The sequence below is a fragment of the Heterocephalus glaber genome, unplaced genomic scaffold, assembly GCF_053883595.1.
Source record: "Heterocephalus glaber isolate CG9 unplaced genomic scaffold, H.glaber_assembly_v1.0 deba00000331, whole genome shotgun sequence".
NCBI classification, from domain to species: Eukaryota; Metazoa; Chordata; class Mammalia; order Rodentia; family Bathyergidae; genus Heterocephalus; species Heterocephalus glaber.
This window is the reverse complement of record NW_028258142.1, coordinates 55,543,350-55,563,928: the sequence shown is the minus strand read 5'-3', so window position 1 is coordinate 55,563,928 and position 20,579 is coordinate 55,543,350. Positions and strand designations below refer to the sequence as shown.

Genomic DNA, 20,579 nt, shown 5'->3' with positions numbered 1-20,579 from the left:
CCAGCCTCATGAAGTCTGAAATCTAATTAGGAAGACCAAAAATATGATGAAAAACTAACAAAAACCATAGTAACACCCAAAAGTGGTAAATAAAATAAATTCTAAAGTATTTGGGAGAACTAGGTACAGAAAGGCTAGAATAGAAAATATTTAGAAATGGGAGTAGCCTCAGCTTTGGGTAGGAAACATCAGGAAATGGAAAATGAATAACTTCGACACAGTAAATTTGAGAGATGCATCAAAAACTGAAAACATATGCCAAGGATTTAGCTCAGTGGTGCCACACCTGCTGCACAAGTGCAAGGTCTTGAGTTCAGTCCCTGGTACCAAACAAAACAAAACAAAACTGAAAATATAGTAGACTTTGGACAAAAATCTCAGGGTTAGAAATAGACTTTTGAATGATCTACAAATATATATGATGTTGTATAGGATTGCCTTTGGAAGGAGATTGGAATAAAGACTATTAGAGCACAGAATGTGATTAGTCATTTAACGTAGTTCATGAAATCAAAGAATGTAATGGAGAACCACAGAAGGATGTGTATCAGCCAATGCTCACTAGAGAAACTGATTTAATATAAGATATATAGATAGATATGTTGTATATCCAGTGGTATGTTGGTTTATGAACTTCATTTGTTTTACGATTTGAGGGAAGACGGCTGCATTTGTGTTTGTGTGGGGAAGATGGCTGTGGTCGTGTTTGTCACCCAATACAGAGATTGCAAATGGAAGCAAAATTTTGCTGAATTCTTGTCTTTTCAAACTGAATTGTTTGCAAACAGAAGTGATCATGAACCAAGGCATTGTATGTATAGATTTACAAGGTAGGCTTACAATGGCCACCTGCAGAGTCAGATGTGGAACAGTGCCAAGGTGCACTAGAGATTCAAAGGATCCAATCAAAAATCAAAGGCCTGGAGCTCACTGCAGAGTCCCATGTGAGTCTGAATCTGGAAACCAGCAAAGAGTTTGCACTGCAAGGCTGAAGAGTCTGCACTGGAAGCCTGGAGATGGACATCCAAAAGCAATGGCAAAGACTGGAGCTCCTCCAAAGAAAACAGAAGTGTGGGGGCCTGGTATTTAGCTCACTGGTTTCGCTCCCTGCTGCACAAGTGCAAGGACCCAAGTTCAATCCCCGGTACCAAAAAAAAACCAAACAAACTACAACAACAAAAAAACCAGAAGCGAGACTTCCTTCTTCTTTCCTTTTTTATTCCATCCAAGCTACAAGCCTATTGGCTGGTGCCTCCCACAGCCAGGCTGTCTTTCCTCTTCAGTAAGTTCATTATTTAGAAGCACCCAGAGCTACACTACGCTGATTAACTGTGTGTTTCTTACTCAAGTTGACATCACAGTTAACTATCACAGAAAGTCAAGAGTTTGATTGGAAATAATAATAAGAAGTAGCTCATGATAGATGTCTATCTCGAGGGGATTCCAGGCAGAAATTCAAACTGTGGTCCTTGCCCTACTCTTGTATGAATAAGTAGAGCCCAGGAACAGGCTTGTTTCAAAGGAAATGAGTTCAAAAGAAACTGGTTATTTTCCATTTCTACTATTTCTCAAAACTGGGTTGAAATTCCAGGAGGCAGGAAGGAGCTGTTAGAGCTGTTAACTAGCTTAGTGTTCTCTGCTTAAGAATCTTCTGGGAAGGAAAGAGTTCTTATCTCCCTATTCTTATCCTTTCTTCTTGTGTTTTCTTTTGTGTTTCTAAGCTTGACTATAATATGTGTGAGTCTTTCACAGTGGGCTATTTTCTTTTATCTGGCTGCTCTGACTGTATACTCATAATAACTAAACTACAGTAAGTCCCTGACTTTCAAACGTTTGAGTTGTGAACTTTCATGGATTGGAAAGGACCTTGAATTATGAACAAATTGCAGAAGTAGCTCACGTGTCTGCCAGACTATCACAGTTGTATGGCTGTGTGCTCACTGCACAGTGCGATGGTGTACTGTAGCACGGAGCTCAGTCAGAGTCCGGGGAATCTGGAAGCAAGAGGAAAGCAGCAGTGATGTGGAAGGCACTGCTAGGAAGTGCCAAGCAACATAGTTATATATGTGCGTCAGAGGTGTATAAGAGTCACTTTGTCAGACTTAGAACGAATCCAACTTATGAACGTTCTCCAAAACCTGACCGGCATCCACTTTGCTTCCTTTTGCTTTTTGTTAAAAAGGAAGACGTCCCCTTCCTGTGTAAGGCCAGAGCCTCTACTGCTGTTAATGGTACCTCCTTCCACTTCCTCAGCAACCTCTCTCCTAGATCTTCAAACACCCTCAAGCTGTACCATCGGCACAAATGTTCTTCAATCTCTGCCATCATTTAGAAATCCTCCTGCCAGATAGGACTGTTAGAGGAAAAAACAAAGATATGAGCTCAACAGGACAGGTTTATTTCAGAACAAACCTAAAAGGGACCACCCTGGTACTTAGACCCAGACCAGTAACTCCTCCTCGTATAGGCTGTAAAATCCTTCTTTTTTTTTTTGGTACTGGGGATCAAATTTGGGACCTTGCACTGGCGAGGCAGGAGCCGGAACCACTGAGCTAAACCCCTGGCCCCCAGGCTGTGAGGTCTTTTACAAGGTCATGAACATAGAGGGGGCTGTGAAAGGAAAAGGGCAACGTGGGACTTTCGAGGGGGGGAGTGGAGTGGAAAGGAGTTGTGCTGCCTGCCAGAGACAGGGCTTGAGAAAGCACAAGGAGTGGTGGCTGCCTGTCAGGAGCGGGGCTAGGAATGATGGGAGGGGGGGGGGCATGGTCACATGATTATACATCTTTAGCAGGGGTAAAAGCAGAGAGTGATGGAAGAGACTTAAAATGCTCTCTGGTCAGCCTAGGATGGCAGTGGTGAACTCCTTCAAGCACACTTTCTCTTTCCCCCTTCACACTTAAACTGTTTGAAAGGGTGGTCTACACTGGCCTCTTTACTCCCACACTCTCTCCACTCCGGCTTCTACTCCTACTACTCCACTGAAACTGCTCCCACTGAGGACAATGAAGGACCTAAAATCCGGTGGACCTTTACAGGTCTTTACCTGATTTGACCTTCCACCCGAACTCAACACTGGTGACCCCTTCATCCTTCTAGGAATGCTCTTCCCTCAGTTTCCCTGAGATCGTGATTCTGGGTCTCCTACTCCTTCTTCCTCTTCCTCTTCTTCTTTTGAGACGACACCTTGCTACATAGTTCAGGCTGGCCTTGAATTCACTATGTACTCCAGGCTGGCCTCAAACTTGCTTCAATCCTTCTGCCTCAGCCTCCCAAGTCCTGAGATTACAGGTGTGTGCCACCATGCCCAGCATCCTGAGCTTCTTGTCCTTGGCTCTTCCCCTAGGTGTTACCAGTTCTGCCTTAAATTCTACTTCTCCTTAGACTCTTCTTAGAGTCTCATATGCTCCCATGACTGTGATAACTCTATACATGGTCATGTCCCCAAATCTCAGAACCCAACATCACTCCTCAGTTCCTGACCTACATACTAATTAATCAACCAAAAGGAGGATTTCTCCTTCCCCCTAAACTCGCTTTCCTCTTTGTTCTTTCTTGGAGATAAGCATTCTTGACTCCCTTCTACCTTTTCTGCTATTCCTCTTAACCCTAACCTATACTTTGTAGCTAGAGGATTTTCCAATTTAATCAACAAAGGATGTAAACAGAGTCAACAGAGGATTTAAATTTAGTCAACCCATTCTCTTCCTTCAGATTTAACTCTGCCTTTGAATAGCCTTTGGGACGTAGTCTGCATTTCTTAACATCATAAGGCCCTGCCTGTATCCACATTGTCTCTCTGCAGTGTTGCCACCGTATTTTACACTTCAGCAATCATCAGCTCTCAACTTTTATTGACACAGCCTCTGATGCTTCAGAGCCTTTGCACATGTTGCTTACTTGTGCCTTGGACTCTTCTCCAGCTTCTTTGCTTGTCTTTGTTTATGCTTCACACACTGAGCTTGGAGAGAAGTCTCATTCTTCTCCAATGGTCTTCCTGACCTCCTGTGACCCATCCTGGTTTTCTTTTACCTTGTGCTTACTCTCAAGAAAGCATTTATCACAGTGTGCTACAAATGCCTTGATTCATCTATATTTTAATCAGATGATACTGAAAGCAGGGAACAACTTGTTCACTAGTCTATCTCCTCTCCCCCTTTCTTTTGCAGTACTGGCAACTGGAACCAGGGCTTCTACACTGAGCTACATCCCTAGCCCTTTTTAATTTTTTTCTTTTGAGACAGGCCCTTCCTAAGTCACTAAGTTGTCTGGGCTGGGCTCAAACTTGTAATCTTCCTACCTCAGCCTCCCAGAGAGCTGGTATTACACCTATATACCACTGACCCTTGGCTAGTTTACTCCCTCTATATATTACAATACATGGCACAGGTTAGGAAATCAATAAATATCTGTGGAATGAATGAACAGGGATGTTAGATTATGTCAGAGAGGTTTCATGTGAATTAGAAAGCAATGTAGGGAAATGGAATGTCCACACAATTTAAAATCAGAGAAGTATATCAAATCCCACTCTTTGTTTCTTAGCCAGCTATAAGCTTGTGAACAATCTACTTAACTTCTTTGATTAGGGAGCCTAATAGGTGCCAGGCATTGTGCTAGGTGCTGCCAATCCAAGGGTGAAGAAAGACACAGTAATGCCTGAAAGCAGCTGAGTTCAAAAATGTGTGGTAGGTGAGAGGTGGGAGGAAAGAGAGGCAGGAGGACTTCCCAACTCCAATTTCAAAGATAACATGTGAGAAGGACTATAGGTAAGTGAGCACGTGCTTCCTCAGGTGAAGGGAAATTTGTTCAGTGGGATAGATGGGATGAGAAGATGAGACAGGAGAGAGCAACAGGAGGCCACATTGTGCAGGTCCTTTACAGTGTGCATTTTGAGGTTCATTCTCAAGGCCATGGAGTTAGAACTCAAAAAGTTTTAAGCAGCAGAGTGCCAGGATTATAATTCCATTATAGAAAGAGATTACCTAGGCAGCTACATGGAGAATGGGTTCAAAGATCAGAAAGAATTTGGTGATTAGTTGCATGAGAGAGGTGAGGGAGGGACAAGGAAGAGCAAAGGAAGTACTAAGTTTCTGGTATTGGCAATTGGTTTATAGAGGTGCTATTTGCTGAGCATGAAAATACAGAAGATGGAGAAGCTTTTGAACAGAAGATGTTTCTGTGAGGGAGATCTGTTACCAGGAGCAGGATGAGTGGAAAGGAAAAGCACATAGTTGGGAGAACAAGCTAAGAACTTTTTGCTGTAGTTTAAGTGTGAAGCCATAGGGCCTGAACCAGGATGAGCAGCTGGAATAGAAGGGAAGGGGCCGGTGTGATGGAGGAGTACAGCAATAACAGACAGGGCCTCCTAATTACGAGAGTCTCGGTGCATGGGAGTGTGACATTAAATAGCTGGATTAGGAGAGCTGTTCTGAAGATCTTCGGAAGCCAAGAATTGAGACTTGATTCAGTATCCAGAAAAAAAAAAACCACTTTAAAATATTCCTAAGGAGGGGCTGGGGGTGCAGTTCAGGAGTAGAGTACTTGCCTGGCATGTGTGAGGCTCTGGGTCCAATCTCCAGCACTGAAAAAAAAAAAAAAAACCACCTCTGAATAAAGTAATTTTTGAGGAACATTAGTCTAACAAGAGGATACAAGGGATAGACTGGAATGAGGAAAGAATAGTGGAGGCCACAAGCAGAATAGCGTTATTGTTCAAACATAACTCTATGAGAATTTCAGCACTTCCAAGGAAGAATATGACGCTTGTGACTCATTCAATATGAGGTATAAAGGAAAGGACCCAAAGGACATACAACTATGCTCAGGGATTGTGTTTTGACATAAATACCTCTAGCAGACAATGGACTTCTTAAAAACATGTCTTATTTTTTTTTATATCTTCAATATATAGCTCAGATTAAGGCACAGATCAAGTCTCAATATTGTTGAATGACCTACACAACGAATAAATAAGATGGAAATGCAGAGCATACATGAAAGCAAGATAGCTTGGGGAAGGTTTGGAATTTGGCTGTGAAATGTTGCATTTAAGAGCAGACATCTAAAGCATTCATTTGTAGCCAGGTGTGGTGGTACATACCTATAATCCCAGCACCAAGGGCCAGCAGGGCTACATAGTGAGTTCAATGCCAGCCTGAACTACACAGCGAGACCCTGTATCAAAAATCCAAAAATAATAAAATGAAATACCCATTTGTAAATATCTTCTAGAAAGAGCGAATGCTCAGAAGTTCAGGAGAGAGAAGAAACATGGGAGAGGCCCAGTGGAGAGTCATCAGTGTTAATCATCTCTCCCACTCCTCACCTTCACTCCAAGTGAAACAAGACTAGAATCTTCACGGCTTCATATCCAGTGCAGTGTGGCACACTGCACAGCCATTCCAAGACCCAGATTCCTTCCACTGCAAGCACCACCTCTGTGAATGCATGGCCTCAAGGGTGACAGCAGTGGGGAGCACGTGAGTGACTGCACTAGAGATCTTGTGCATGGACTGGAAGTGCTTTGTGTCACTTCTACCCACCCATTTTTGTTGTCTCAATATCTTTACACTCCAGACTGATTGTATGGAAATGTCCATTTGCCTTCTCAATCCATGCCCTGCCGTCCTCTGCTCTGTGTCTTGGGAGACTGGTCCCTAGGGATGCAACTAACTGGGCCTCCTAAGCCTCCGGCTTCCCAGCTGGGTCAGAGGATGAGAGGTACCAGCAGGAAGGTATGAATGAGAAGAGAGAGAGTGGAGGTGTACAGGTACCACCTTATCCTCCCAATGCCCACTGACACTTTGTCACTTTCTCCCTGTAGATACTTTATCCATAATTTCTGGCAGGGGCTGCATTTTTCTACAGCCATCGCTTTTCTTGAGGAGTTTCTATTCTATAGCTCTAGCTCTGGCTGGCTTCCAGAAATGTTCTTCCCTTCAATCCTGGAAGTCTCAACAGGCTTCCTGCAGCTACTCGTCCCTGGTTGCTTTCTATTTCTTGTTGGGTCCCTTAGTATTGTACATTCTTCGGTAACATTCTTTTTTGTTTTTTCGGTACCGGAGATCGAACTCAGGTCCTTCCACTTGCGAGGCAGGCAGCGGAACCACTGAGCTAAATCCCTGGCCCTTCAGTAACATTCTTTTGTTAAATCACCCCTTGCTTAATCTCTGTTAAGTCTTCTGAGCATGCCATGTGCTATGTGCTAAATCATTCATGAAGATTATTTCATTTTAAAAAATAATCATAAGAAATAAACACTATTATTATCATTCTCATATACAGAAAGAAGAAAGAAAGAAAGAAAGAAAGAAAGAAAGAAAGAAAGAAAGAAAGAAAGAAAGAAAGTAATTATAGAACAGCAGCAGCAGGAAGAGGAGAGAGAATGGAAATATTAGTGAGTGGCTTTAGGAGCCAGACTCGCTTGACATACTACGTAGGGCATGGCAGATGAAACCGGGGCCGAGGGTCCCTGAGGACGAGCTTTAGATGACTAAGTAGGTCACCCGAGTTGAAAAAGGAAAAACTGGTTTCCCATTTACATTTATAAAAACAGATAAATCGAGAATGTGGTTCTTAATACACAACAGTCCCTGAGTTTTCACATGGGAGTTCTCAAATGATAAGAACTGGGTATTACTAATATCATCTGTCTAACCATTACGAAACTTCTATGTAGCAAGCAACAAAAAACAGCAGCTAAGTTAGATAGTACAAGTTCACACTACCCACTGTATGAAACACTGTAGGGAGTTTTTCTATAAAACTCCTCCAAAAAGATATCTTGAGATCCTAACCACTAGTGCCTCTGAATGTGGCCTTATTTGGAAATACGGTGTTTTCAGATGTAATCAAATTAACATGAGGTTGTATACTTTCATCCTAAATGACTAGAGTAGGGTTCACCCAACCCAACATGACTGGTGTGCTTCTAAGTAAAGAAAACAGCTCCAAAGGGAGACTAGTACGTGCCTCACTAGAGTGAAGTAGCAACAAACCAAGGGATGCCAAGAATTACCAGCAACATTTGAAGGTAAGAGGAAGGTACAGATTGATATTTAGACATATCAAAGTACTTTGGTGAGAGGAAAAGAAACATATGCAATGACATTCTTTTCATACATGGAGGAATCTTCAGTCTGGAAATTAAAACCAGCTCTGAGAAGACACTTCATGATGGTCATTGTATGAAGGCGAAGGAAAGACTTTGTTTTTTTCATGGTCTGTTTTCTGGAAGTCAAAACAATCCAAATAGGCGAGGGCTAGAATATCTTCTGTATCTATCCCAACAGAGTAAATTAGAGTTTAACATTTCACAATCTCATGACACAGCACTAATTAGAATTCAAAAGGCCATTCATTCTTGTTAGCAGTTTTTTACCTACTGAAATCAGATATGCTATCACAGATAACCTAAGACAGTGATGGCGAGCTGTCTAGAGCTTTCAGGGTTAATAAACATCTCGCTGCGGCATGGGTACCATAGGTCCGCTATCACTGGCCTAAGACATGGCAACCCCAGAGATGACCTGAAATGGAGGTACCATCAGGGGTGTGCTTTGATACTTTCTTATTTCCCTTCCCTCTCTCTCACCTCCAGATGAGCCCTTTTCCCAACCATCTAACTTAGGCACCACTCAACTAACATTTTTTGAGTATGAACGATACGCCAAGACTGCTTTTGATGCTGGAATACAGTGATGAACAATACTGAGCCCTAACCTGACACCCAAAATTAAAGGAGGAAAGATTTATTTCAGCTCACAGTTTGTAGAGATTTCAGCTCATAGTTGTCTGCCTCCAAGGCAGGGTGACATGGAAGAGGGCCATCACAGAGGAGAAACAGTTCATGGCAGTCAGAAGACAGCACAGCAAGTCACCAGTAGCAAGTGGCAAGAGTCTTTCTGTCCTTTATATTGTGTCCAGGCTACCCCACCCATGAGTCAATCCCAATGTCACACAATCTACATCCAGCCACCTCTGAAAAGCCCCACCTATGACTGCATAAATCTTTGGGGGGACATCTAGACACAAGCTATAACAGCTACTTAACAATAGATTACTGCAGAAAGCTTCAAGCTCTTCTATGTACCACTAACACAACAGGATACACTTCTAGTCCATTTTAATAGTTGATTTACTTTTGTCCCCACATATCTTAGCTTTTTAAAGGCAATATGTGACATTTGGCTTTGCATGTCCAATATTTGGCACAGTAAGAGCTTCAGAAATGTCTGCTGAGTTAATAACTTCAGGTACTTTGGCAGTGCACCCTTAATCTGAGAAAAGCTTTATAGGGGGCTGGAAAATGCTCATGATTAAAGAAGAGAAGAGAAAGGTAAGATGTGGTATATTTCTTTGTTTTTCTTTGTTTTTGTGTGTGTACTTGCATGAGAAGAATGGGGTGGAGTGTCTCCCAAGCAACAGGATGAATGTCTTAATTGAGGTATCTTGAATTAGGCGACTGATAAAATTCATAGCCAATATGTTGGAATGTGACATTTAATCTGTGTATTGAGGTGGGGAAGAAATGACAAATTGATTTAACTTTTTTTTTTCTCACAATGAAACAATGATCCATATGCTGGTTGTATATGTTGTATATGCTGGTGGTATAATGTTGTCAGGAAAAATGTTCAGGTATTATAGGCAGCTAAGTTAGATAAAAATTAATACGCAGTCACAGTGAGATTGGGCCCTTGGGAAGTCAGCACCGAAGATGAGATACAAAGATTGTGGCTGGTGTTGACTCTGAACAACCATGTCTGCATGCCTTCCTACACATAAACAGCTTGAGCTTATACTGTAATCAGCACCACCTGGCCCAGTGGGGCCAGATAGGCATCAGACACATGGCATGTGACCAGAGCATTAGGACGCATACTCTCCTCCCTTCCCCAAAATGCCTTTGTTCTTTGCATGTTCCTTGCTATATGACTTGTTTCCCTATTGAATCTCTATTAGCTAAGCGTCTATACTTGTAATCCTATATGTTGATTGCAGTCTGACCCACTCAGGACCCCCTCCTGGAAACCCAAGACCTATTCCCCTTATTTCTAATAAAACTCCTAACTTCCTCCTTTGGTTCAGGACTTCATTCTTTGATGTTGTGAGACCACGAATTCTGCATATCTAACAGGTTGGGAGTTGTATTTTTCCTCTTTGCCTAAATCAGACAAGTTAAATATGTTAACCCCAAAACCCTGCCTTGAAACATAAAGCCGAGTCCGAGGCTGTGGACTGCGGTCGAGTCCTTTCCTGGACGGGCTGCTGATCCCGAGTCCCCAAGTCCACAGGGAGTTCCCACCGTGACAGCCGCAGTGAGGGAGAGGAAGCCCCCAGCCCAAGCGAAATTCCAGACCGCACAGCGCAGAAGGCTTCCTGCAGCTCCCGGGTTTCCCTTGGGTCGCTGGCGCACTGCAGCGAGCGGGCGGGCGCCAGGCCCGGGAGGGCGGCCCCAGGCTGAAGCCCCTGCGCAGTGAGCGAGCCTCTGGCGCCCAATCTGTCCCGCAACCCGGAAGCAGTTGCGGGTGGCGCAGCGCTGGGGTTTGGGGTTCCGGGTCGGCCGCGCAGCAGCCGGACCGGGGCAGTGGGAGGTAGCGACTCCGCTCCCGGGCCACATGGCTGAGAGGAACGCAGGGAACGACCAGAGGCAGGTGAGGCCGCGGCGGGGCGCCGATCCTCCAGACTCAGCTCGGCCTCGCCTTGCGTCCTGGGCCTGCTCCGCCCGGGGCCCTCGAGTTCGCATCAGCGCGGCTGCCCGGCTGCGCTGTAGTCCGCGTGCTGGTGCGCCGGTCTCTCCTCGGGCGGTGTCCTCATTAGTCATCAGCACGACCCTGGGCCGCTCCTGGCCGCAGGCTGAAACTCGGTCCGTCCCAGGCCCTGTAGCGGCCGAGTCACCTCAGACTGGCCTCTTAAGAGCCCGTGTTCGCCTTTGCAGTTAGGGTCACTCAGACCCCTGACTTCGCTCGCGCGCCCACCGAATGTCACCGTCTTCGTGATTTTGAACCTGCGCCTGGGCTTAGTTCACGTGGGGGCTCATGTGGCTTTTCCTACTGGGCCACGAGGGCAAAATGAGATGCTGTAAAGTCGAATGCAATGCATACTTTGTGTCCCATTTTTCACCGTTAGGTGCAAGGTTTTTTCCCCCTTTTAATCCCAAACCAAGAGAATAATTTCTGAACTGTTTTGAGGCTTGATTACCAAAAATACAAGAAATTCTATCGGCTTTGGGCCCAAATTAAAAAAAAAAAATGTCAGGAACAGATAACAAGTTAGATACCCAGCAAGAATATAGAGACAGTGGCAAGGCTGTTAGGGCTGGGCGTGGGGTGGGAGAATTGCCAGTCAGAAAAGATGTATTTATCACATGAACCTCATGACAGGACATAGAAACGTGCCTGTATCTTTTTGCAAAAGAGGCCAGAACCACAGCCTTGCACTGCTAAGGCTAGTCCCAGTCCTGGCAGCAGGGTCAGGAAAGCACTCAGGAAAGTAGAACGTGGTGACCCACAGGTATGAACATATGACATCCCGAGGTTTATCAGGGGATCCTTCATCCAGGCTAGTGATGTTGAATCCTAATACCGTATAAAATAGCGAGGACTGGTTTTTAGGGTATTTACATTTGTTGACTTTAAAAAACCATCTTTCAGAATGAAGAAATTGAAGCACTGGCAGCCATTTATGGCGAGGAATGGTGTGTCGTTGATGAACGGGCCAGAGTGTTTTGTATTAGAGTTAGCGATGACAAAGATCATCCCAAATGGACAATTTGCTTGCAGGTATTTTTTTTTCTCCTGCTTCTCTACAGCTACTTTCAAATTATGTGATTGACCACTATTCTCGTGATTATTTTTGCATGAATTACAGCATTTTCTAAAATACTGTTACTGGCTTTTGTCACGGCATGATTTCTGATCTAAACAGGAGTGGTTAAATCTCAAATCACCCTCAAATCATGCTTTCATTTTGCTTCAATATTTCTTGACCCGTTCTTTTAATTATTAAAAGTCTTAATGTGACATTGACAGAGTTGAGTTTCACTTCCTTTCATTTTTCCATCCAGCTTATAGAAGAGAGTGAAAATGGAAAGATGGTTAACGTTTATAAGGAACAATAGGTTAACAATGTGGATGATTTATAGAGTAGATGCTCATTCCTTTAGTGAGAATAGTGGTTAGGATATAATTAATGTGGCTTTCTGTGTTAGTACTTAAAAAATTTTTATTAGTGCATGCTTGCAGTACATGCAGTTTACAGTCATCTTTGGGCAAGGGTACATGCACTTAGTACAGCTATTTTGTTTTTTAATCCCCTGACCTCTCTCTCCCAGCCTCTTCCTCCAGTTCCCCTATCCTGATTTTCATTCGCGTTGATATTATTAATCTTTTGCTCATGGTATGGCATATAATGTTTGTATTTGTTAAGGTTATTAGGTTCCTCTACATGGCATATCTTTTTTTCTACTTATTTCTCCTACCCCTCATCTTCATTAGTGCTTATTCTTTGATGACTGCCTGTACTTTCAACATAAATACTAATAAGTTGAAATTTTGTCAGTATTTTTTAAAATACTGATTTGAGAAGAAATGTGGATTGTTTGCTATTATATGTTAGCTTTTTACATACCATATTCAGCAGTATCTCACAATATTCTTTTAGTATTTCTTCAAAAAATATCTGAAAAATATTATAATGTCATCGTCCATTTGGAATTAGCATATCATGCCCCTGTTCCAGTTTTCCTTTTCCTTTCATCTCTGGTCTCTTTACCCTTTTTGTTCTAACTTTCATTGCTTTTATATGTGATCTGGAAATAATTAGCTTTTCCTTAAAATATGGGCAATATCACTAACAACTAGTTTAGAAGCATAAATATGAGGTGAGGACTTGCTCTTAAGATCTAACAAAACAATGGTTTGGTTTTGGGTTTGGCAAGCTAAAAATTTGTTCAATGATTGGCATTATGTAAATATAGTTATTTTTAAACCATGATGAAGTGAAGTATAAACAGATTTTTTTAAAACTGCATTATAGGTGATGCTGCCGAATGAATACCCAGCTACAGCTCCACCTATTTATCAATTGAAGTAAGCCATATTTCTACATTTATATTTTTATAAAAAGATTATACTTTCACAGAATTTCTCTGTACTGTGCATTGTGCTTACATAGAATACTTTTTATTAAGATGTATAGAAATTAAGAATACAGTACCTTTTAACATTTCATAGAGCTTTTAAGTAAAAAAGTTAAATGATATGAAAACACTTTAAAATATGCTACTTGTATAAAAGAGGATCATGAATTTCATAGTGATAAAATAGCTATAGAATTCTCTTTAGAGATGGGGAAGAAAACCTTCCTCTTTCTTCAGCCTAGTGATTTGGAAACCCTAGCCCTTAGAGTTTCTCCTATCCTGGTTCTGCTGACCTAATCACAGTTCCTTGGTGAACATCAACCTCAGGCTGCCTACCTTCCAGGAAGTACTTCTAGTGATTGTCCCTCCCCCTTCTCCCTTGTTATTGAAGAACCTTTTTCTTAGAAGTCCAAGCTTAATCTTTATGAATCATGACCTGTTGATGCAAGTGACATGTGATCTGCCTTACCCCTTTGACCTAAAGTAGTAGCATGTATGAACTGTGGGAACAAATTTCTGTAAAAATCTTATTACAATTTTTACCTAGTAACAGTATTATTTTTGAGAGAGGACTTAAAAATCATAACCATAAAAATTGCTAATAAAATGATTCTGTGAATTTTTATTGTAAATAATATAAAATGTTTGTAAGCATAAGTATCCTTTTATATATATTATATATGTGTGAGGTTTTTTTGCTTTACAGTCACGTGGCAGCTGGGTTACTTGTTAAAATTATTTTCAAGATATAAGTTAGAAAAACAGTGGGAACTGCTGGTATTGTGGTAAATATTGTGAACCTGGAAACTTAGATTCCACAATCTGTTCTGTCTCATATGAAAACTTGGGTAGGTTCATGATACCTTATGGAGTCATTTATGTTTTTTAAATAATTAAAACTGAATAATACTGGTGTTGGTTTTATCATGGGTTTTTTTTTTTTGAGAGGATTAAATTAATGCCAGTGAAAGTATTTTGGAACTGTATAGATTTGTACAAGACAACATTTTAATGAAAATGAGTACTTTTAGAAAGTTAAGTAAAACTAGCCAAGCTTGGTGGCATACACCTGTAATCGAAGCACTCAAGAGGCTGAGGCAGAGGATCTCTGGAGAGTTTGAGGACAGCTTGGGCTGCATATTGTGTTCAAGGCCAGCCTGCACTGCACAGTGAGACCCTGTCTCAGAAAAAAAACAAAACAATGAGTAAATTATGTTTCAATTATAAACACAACCCTCCATGATCTTTATTGTGTTTTATTCAATTATAGTGCTCCTTGGCTTAGAGGGCAAGAACGTGTGAATATATCCAACAACCTTGAAGAAATATATATGTAAGTGACAGGTGATTAAAACAATCTATTATTGATTCTGTTTTGGGCATTTGTTAAATATGTGATATGTGATATGTTAGTACCTTTTCTAAACTTTTTTGTGAAACTGCCTTTTCATTAACAAAAATTGACTTGAAGAGACCTGGAATGGTTATGTAATTTTATATACACATTTGATATGACTTCTATTTTTACAAAAATACAGTAATATTTAGAGCTAATAGATATAAAAACACTTAGCTAGCTCATGAAATTCAAAGATATTGCTCTTATTTGTATATTTTCATAGAATATGTAGACTAAAATTTATGACAGCAGAATTCTAACCAGTATTTATTAAATTTACAACATTTAGTTAGTTCTAATTGTTAATTAGTTAATTCTAAAGTTTGGCAGTTTCTCTTGTGTAGGCTATAAGGCTAGAGTTGATACACTGTGTTTTTTCTTCCTGCTTTCATTCATTCAACCAATATTACATGACAGGTACTGTATTAGATCCTGGGTACACATGGTTAGCAAAACCAGAAATGATCCCTTTATTTTCAAGGCAATTACAATTGATAGGAGGGGTGATATTATTATTAACATCATTAATGAATGTAAAACTGTAGCTGTGATAGGTTTTATAAAAGAAAGATAGGCAGTACTGGGCTAACTGAATTTGAAACAAGTCTTCCAGGAGGTCAGGGGGCAGCTTGTTTGACTAAAGGCTAAGTCAGTAGGGCAAAGCCAGCTGCAATGAAGCCATAGCATTTGTAAAGGCTCTGTGTGCAGACATAGTAACAATGATATGGAGAGGGGAGGGAGGGGACACTGAGAGTGAGGGTGAGAGGTAGGCAGGGAAGGTACTATGGAGTTTTGTAGACTAGATTAAGGATTTTTATTTTTTTCCTAAGAAAATTGGAAGCAGAATTTTAAGTAGTAGGGTGCCAGTGATAAGATTTTCATTTTGAAAGATCTTTCTATATCTATGTGGAGACGTATTGGAAGGATAGATGTGGAAGAAAAGATGTGAGAAATCCGTTTGGAGGCTGTTACATTAGTCCAGAGAAGATATGGTTGATTTGGATTGATTTTAATGGGATATATTAATTTATATTAAAACAAATAATATTCTGTAGTACTAATAATTTATAAAATCATAAATGTATTATGATTTTAATAATTTATAGTAAAACAAATGCTATTCTGTAATACTGGTTTATTCTAATCCAGGAACTAGTAAGCATTCTATTATATGTTCTAGGTGGCCACCCCATTAGGTACAGTGATAGTACCCCTTTTGTTTCCCTGGGATCCAGAATATTTAATTAGAAAATAGTAAGTTATTGTGGAATCCATTCTGCTCGTTCCTTCTTGAAAGAAGAATGGTCTCTCTTGGGTCCCCTTGTCGTGATTGTGTGTACCTTCAGAATATAAACATTATTTCATCAATTAAATGGTTTTTTTTTAATATCTATCCACTGGCCACTCCAACTTTTGTACTCTTAACAAGCTTTTTGTGTAATCCAGTTACTCTTATTTGCCAGCTTTTCTCCCCTTAAAGTAGAATAAGTATACTGTACTGCAAATTTGTTCGCCCTTGGCACCTTAATTATACATTTGATGGTCATTTTTAAGCTAGTATCTTAAATGACCTCTGTAACTTGGTGATATTCCTTCTTTCTCAAAAATTTTTCCACACTTGACTTCCATCATGTTAATCACATTCATCACTTAGATTTTTTTTTCCTACTCATGCACAGTGTCATACCTTGGCAGTGGCTACCCATGTACCCTTTCCTTGTTCCCAAAGTTCTTTTTTTGCTAAGAGATAGCAGCCAATAGGAAACAATTTGCCTGTCTTCTCTAACTAGTTCAATTTTACGGGCCACAGATTTAGCTCAGTGATTCTGTTGCCTGCCTTGCAGGCGCAAGGTCCCGAGTTCAATCCCTGGTACCAAAAAACCCCAAAAATACTAATTTTAAGAAGGTTCAAAAATTACAAAGCAGTTTGTTCTAAATATGAAATGTGGGTCATATTGTCTGCTTCTTAAAAGTGCTTGAATAACCCTAGTGTAGTGGTATTATTTTTAAATATGTGGTCTAAATAGAAATATACCTTCTATGGTAGATCTTTTAATAGGTTTTTGTAACAAATTTTAATCATATTTTCTATGTACTTCCAGCAGGGGCAGTAAGTAAAAATTATTGAGCTTCAAAAATTAAAAATACAAATGTGTTCTTAATGTTTATAGTTTTTATGACTCTAAATATTATACACTATGTATTTAGCATCATTTTGAATTTTATTTTTTGCCTAGATAAGAAGATAATCTGTGGTTAGTTGCAACTTATGTAGGAAGGTAAGAAAGAAAATAGTTTTTTTAGTAAACATTTATTGAACATCTCCTGTGTACTAACACTCTGTTAGGAATTTGAGATTTACTAAATAAGATGAAGGGGTTGGGTGTGTAGAATGCAAGAGCACTTGGCTAGCATGCATGAGGCCCTAGGTTTAATCCCCAGCACCACAAACACACACAAATTAAGATGAATGTGTATACAATATAGTGAGATGCTTACTGAGAAGTTTTGTATAGGTGTTATAGTAGCAGTGTTTGAAGTTTTAGCGACTAACTTATCTCTTATGATGTGAATAAGACTGTCAGGGTGGATTCCATTGTGAAGGTGACTTAGTGTACAGAGTTTGCTAGGTAATCAATGGAGGACTTTTCTGGTAGAGAAAACTGTGAGGAAAATCATGTAGGTCTGAAGCAGTTGACATCTTCAGAGTTTAGTGAATTAATATTAGTTCTCTGTTACTGTAACAAATTTTAGATCTCCAGTCTTAACAGTTTTGGAGGTTCCTATCTCATGAGTTGGCCCCATTTCTTGGGGTCTGTAGGAGCCAGCTCATTGTGGCAGGAGCTTATGACAGAACAAAATCCTTACATCATGAGCCAGGGAGTAAGAAGAAGGAGGAAGAGCCTGAGGCTTACCACACATTTCTTTGGGCACACCCCCAGTTATAGGAGAGCTCTGTGGTAGATTCCAGTTTCCTTCTCAGTGCTCTGGTGCAAGGTTGAAGAAAAACTCTTAAGACAGAACTAAAGAGAGAGAGAAATGGGGAGCCAGGATGGCCAGTGCTGAGCAACCAGCAAAGGCCCTAGTCAGTCTAAGCTGCTGATTTTTATTGGTAATCAAATTGGCTTAAATTTGAGCTACGTGCTAAAGGGGAGCTACATGCAAGGACGTGCAGTTGTGCAGTTGCTATGGATATTAATGCAGGTAAGGCTTGTAAAGGAAAAGACAAAGCATTCTTGAATTAGGAACAGAACAGACAAAATATAGGGTTACAATTATAACCTTGTCCTTCTAGTTAAGGTTTTAGTTGTGGGAATAGAATTTGAATGTGAGTTACTCTGATCTCACTTACTATGTTATCTCATATTGAGCCCCACAGCTTCACAGGCCATTACTTTGATCTCAGCTGTGGCCGTTAGTGGAAAGGTCATGCTAACATACACGCTTCTGCAGTGCTTATGAGGTGCTTCTGTAAGTCATATAAGCTTCAGTCAGACTCACTTCTTAAAATGAGCCAGTTGAGGAGTTAACTGTTTACAGCCTACACTGCTTACAGCCTGCTTTGGCCATAATTAATATTGCGGTCCCCTACACCCAGTGACATGAAGACTTCCTGCTACTTACCACCTCTGCAAGGCTCCACCACCTCCCTGTAATCCTACCCTGGGGCCCAAGCCTTTGACAAATGGGCTTTTTTTTTTTTTGAAGGAGGAAGCAGTCATTCAAAATCCAAATTGTAGCAAACAGTTAGATGTTTTTGTTGTTATGACTACAAGGGTCATATTATTCAATTTCATTCTTTAGAAAATGTGATGCCTGAAATTGGGATCAAGTGATTAGTTTAAGGTTATTTATATAGCTTAAACATTATTGTGAATAGCTTTGATGTTAAGTCAACAAATACAAATATTGGAAAATGAAATATACAGATACTAGAGCCATAGGTAGCATTAGGGTCAGAAGTAGCTTGACTTTGTTTTGCTTATTCTAGATTAGGCTACTATTTAAGTTACTCACAAACTAGGTCAAATAAAATATTTGTATTAATCCAAGTTGAAATGAATTTTGTCCCAGGTTGTTTATATTTAGTTCTTTTACCATAATTTAATTTTATAGATAAAAACCTAGCATCTCAATCTATAATGAGTAGTTCTCAAATTTTGTACCAGAGTTTTTAGTATTTGGCATACTTCCTCCAAGGCCATTTGAGGGAGAAGAGAGGTTTAGCAGAGTGGACTCTCACCGTTGTAAGTTTAACTGAGGTCTGTTTCTATAAAAGATTCATTAAGATGACAAAAATTTAAAAACTAGTTGTTTTGGTAAGAATCACTCCAAATTCTAGTGGATAGTTAAAAGATAGGAACAAATTGTTGTCATAAAAGAAAACACAGATACAGTAGTAACAATAATAAACTCGAAAAAACCCCAACCCTCCCCTTCAATTCTAGGAATTGAACCAGGGAGTGCTGCATTCCCAGCCCTTCCTATTTTTTAAATTTTAAGGTGGTCTTTCTAGTTTGCCCAGACTAGCCTTAAGCTTGATAACCTTCTGCATCTGTTTTCCAAGTAGCTGGGGTTACATATGTGTATCCCCTGCCTGATTTAGTGGTAGATTTTCAGGGCCTAAAGGAAAAAAATGACTTTCCTTTTACCCAGGCAACCTGTTATATCCACTGTTACTTTCTTATGTTGAATTTTCAGTGACAGTCTTGTTAAATGCTGGTGAAGAAGGAAGTAGTCAATAAATGATGCTGAGCAGAAGTACTGTTGTATATATTTGTGCAGGAAGCCACGGGCCAGGGAGAGGAAATCTGAAGCAATTTTTCTTTATTATTGTGAAAAATTACTTAGTTGTAAAAATTCTTCCAGGTGTTATTTAAAAAAAAGTGTTACTGTGAATTTATATTTACTGAGGGATGATTTTCCTGTCTCAAACTGTGATGGTAAGGATTAACTGAGCTAATATACCCAAAGTATTTTTTATGTGTCATCTATATAGTATTTAGTAAATATATGTATTAGTATTACATCAGTGTCATTATGAAGGATGGCAATGATTTAAAGACTGTGATAGAATGAGATTAGGAAACAATTATATACAAAACTATGATTTTGTTAGGATAGTGATTAAAAACACCGAGAAGAGGAATCCATTATCTCATTCATTACCCTTCCCCCACAGCAACATGTAGTGGGTGTGAGAATTGACATTTTTTATTTTGAAATTATTTTTTAAAAATATTTAAAATTTTTATTTAAAATTTTTTTATTTCTTATAAGCAGAAATTGTAGACATGTAGAGACAAATTGCTTTAAACCTCTTATCTTGTTGGTAAGGAAACTGTGACTCAGAGAGTTCAAGTGGCTGACTTGCCTGAGGTCATAGCTGCTTGGTAGTAGAGGAAAATGTAGTTGACTTGCGCTTTGAACCTCATCCTGATTCTTATTCTAGCTGTGGGCTTCTTACTACTTATAAGACCATCTTGGACAAGTTAACTGACCTCTGTAAGTTCTTCTCATTGTATGTGTTGGTATATATGTAAAACGTGCTTAGAGTTTAGTGTATACTCAATACATTTTACCTTACATTGTCTCAGTTACACTAACTCACTGAGAAGAGAGGGTTGGAATGGGTATTGTTTAAAAGAAATTGATCAACATTCTCAATTTAAAAAAACTTTTTCAGTTGACTTTTGTTCTCTCCAAAAAGAAAAGTTATAAAAGGATGCATAGAGGTTGATTTTAGTGTTAGCAGTTATGTATGAGATAGGATTTAAGTCTACAGCCATACCTCCCTGAATGTGGTGATCTCGTTTGAGATAGGGTTTGAGGGCATTGAATTGTTATAAAATAGTATTTTCTAGTTTACGCTTGTTTCCTTTGGTGAGTGCTGATGAGTGGTGATAAAGAGAATGGTTTCAGGGGATCTTCAGAGGGAGGAGATAAAGTGTTGCTATGAAATAATGTGGTGATATCTTTGAAATGGATACCAAAACTAATCTAAAATTAGTGTCATTCCCTAAAGAGTAAATATTTGGC

General features: G+C 40.0%; 1 protein-coding gene across 1 annotated transcript in view; it reads left to right on the top strand.

Moving 5' to 3' along the window:
- Positions 1 to 9,381: 9,381 nt before the first annotated feature.
- Positions 9,382 to 20,579, top strand: part of Impact (impact RWD domain protein) — a 34,851-nt gene continuing 23,653 nt past the window's right edge. Inside the window, exons 1-4 of the mRNA XM_004853141.4 lie at positions 9,382 to 10,655; positions 11,655 to 11,783; positions 13,039 to 13,091; positions 14,412 to 14,474. Of these exons, the coding sequence (XP_004853198.1) occupies positions 10,620 to 10,655; positions 11,655 to 11,783; positions 13,039 to 13,091; positions 14,412 to 14,474 (281 nt within the window). The 5' untranslated portion in view covers positions 9,382 to 10,619. The remainder of the gene's footprint in view (positions 10,656 to 11,654; positions 11,784 to 13,038; positions 13,092 to 14,411; positions 14,475 to 20,579) is intronic.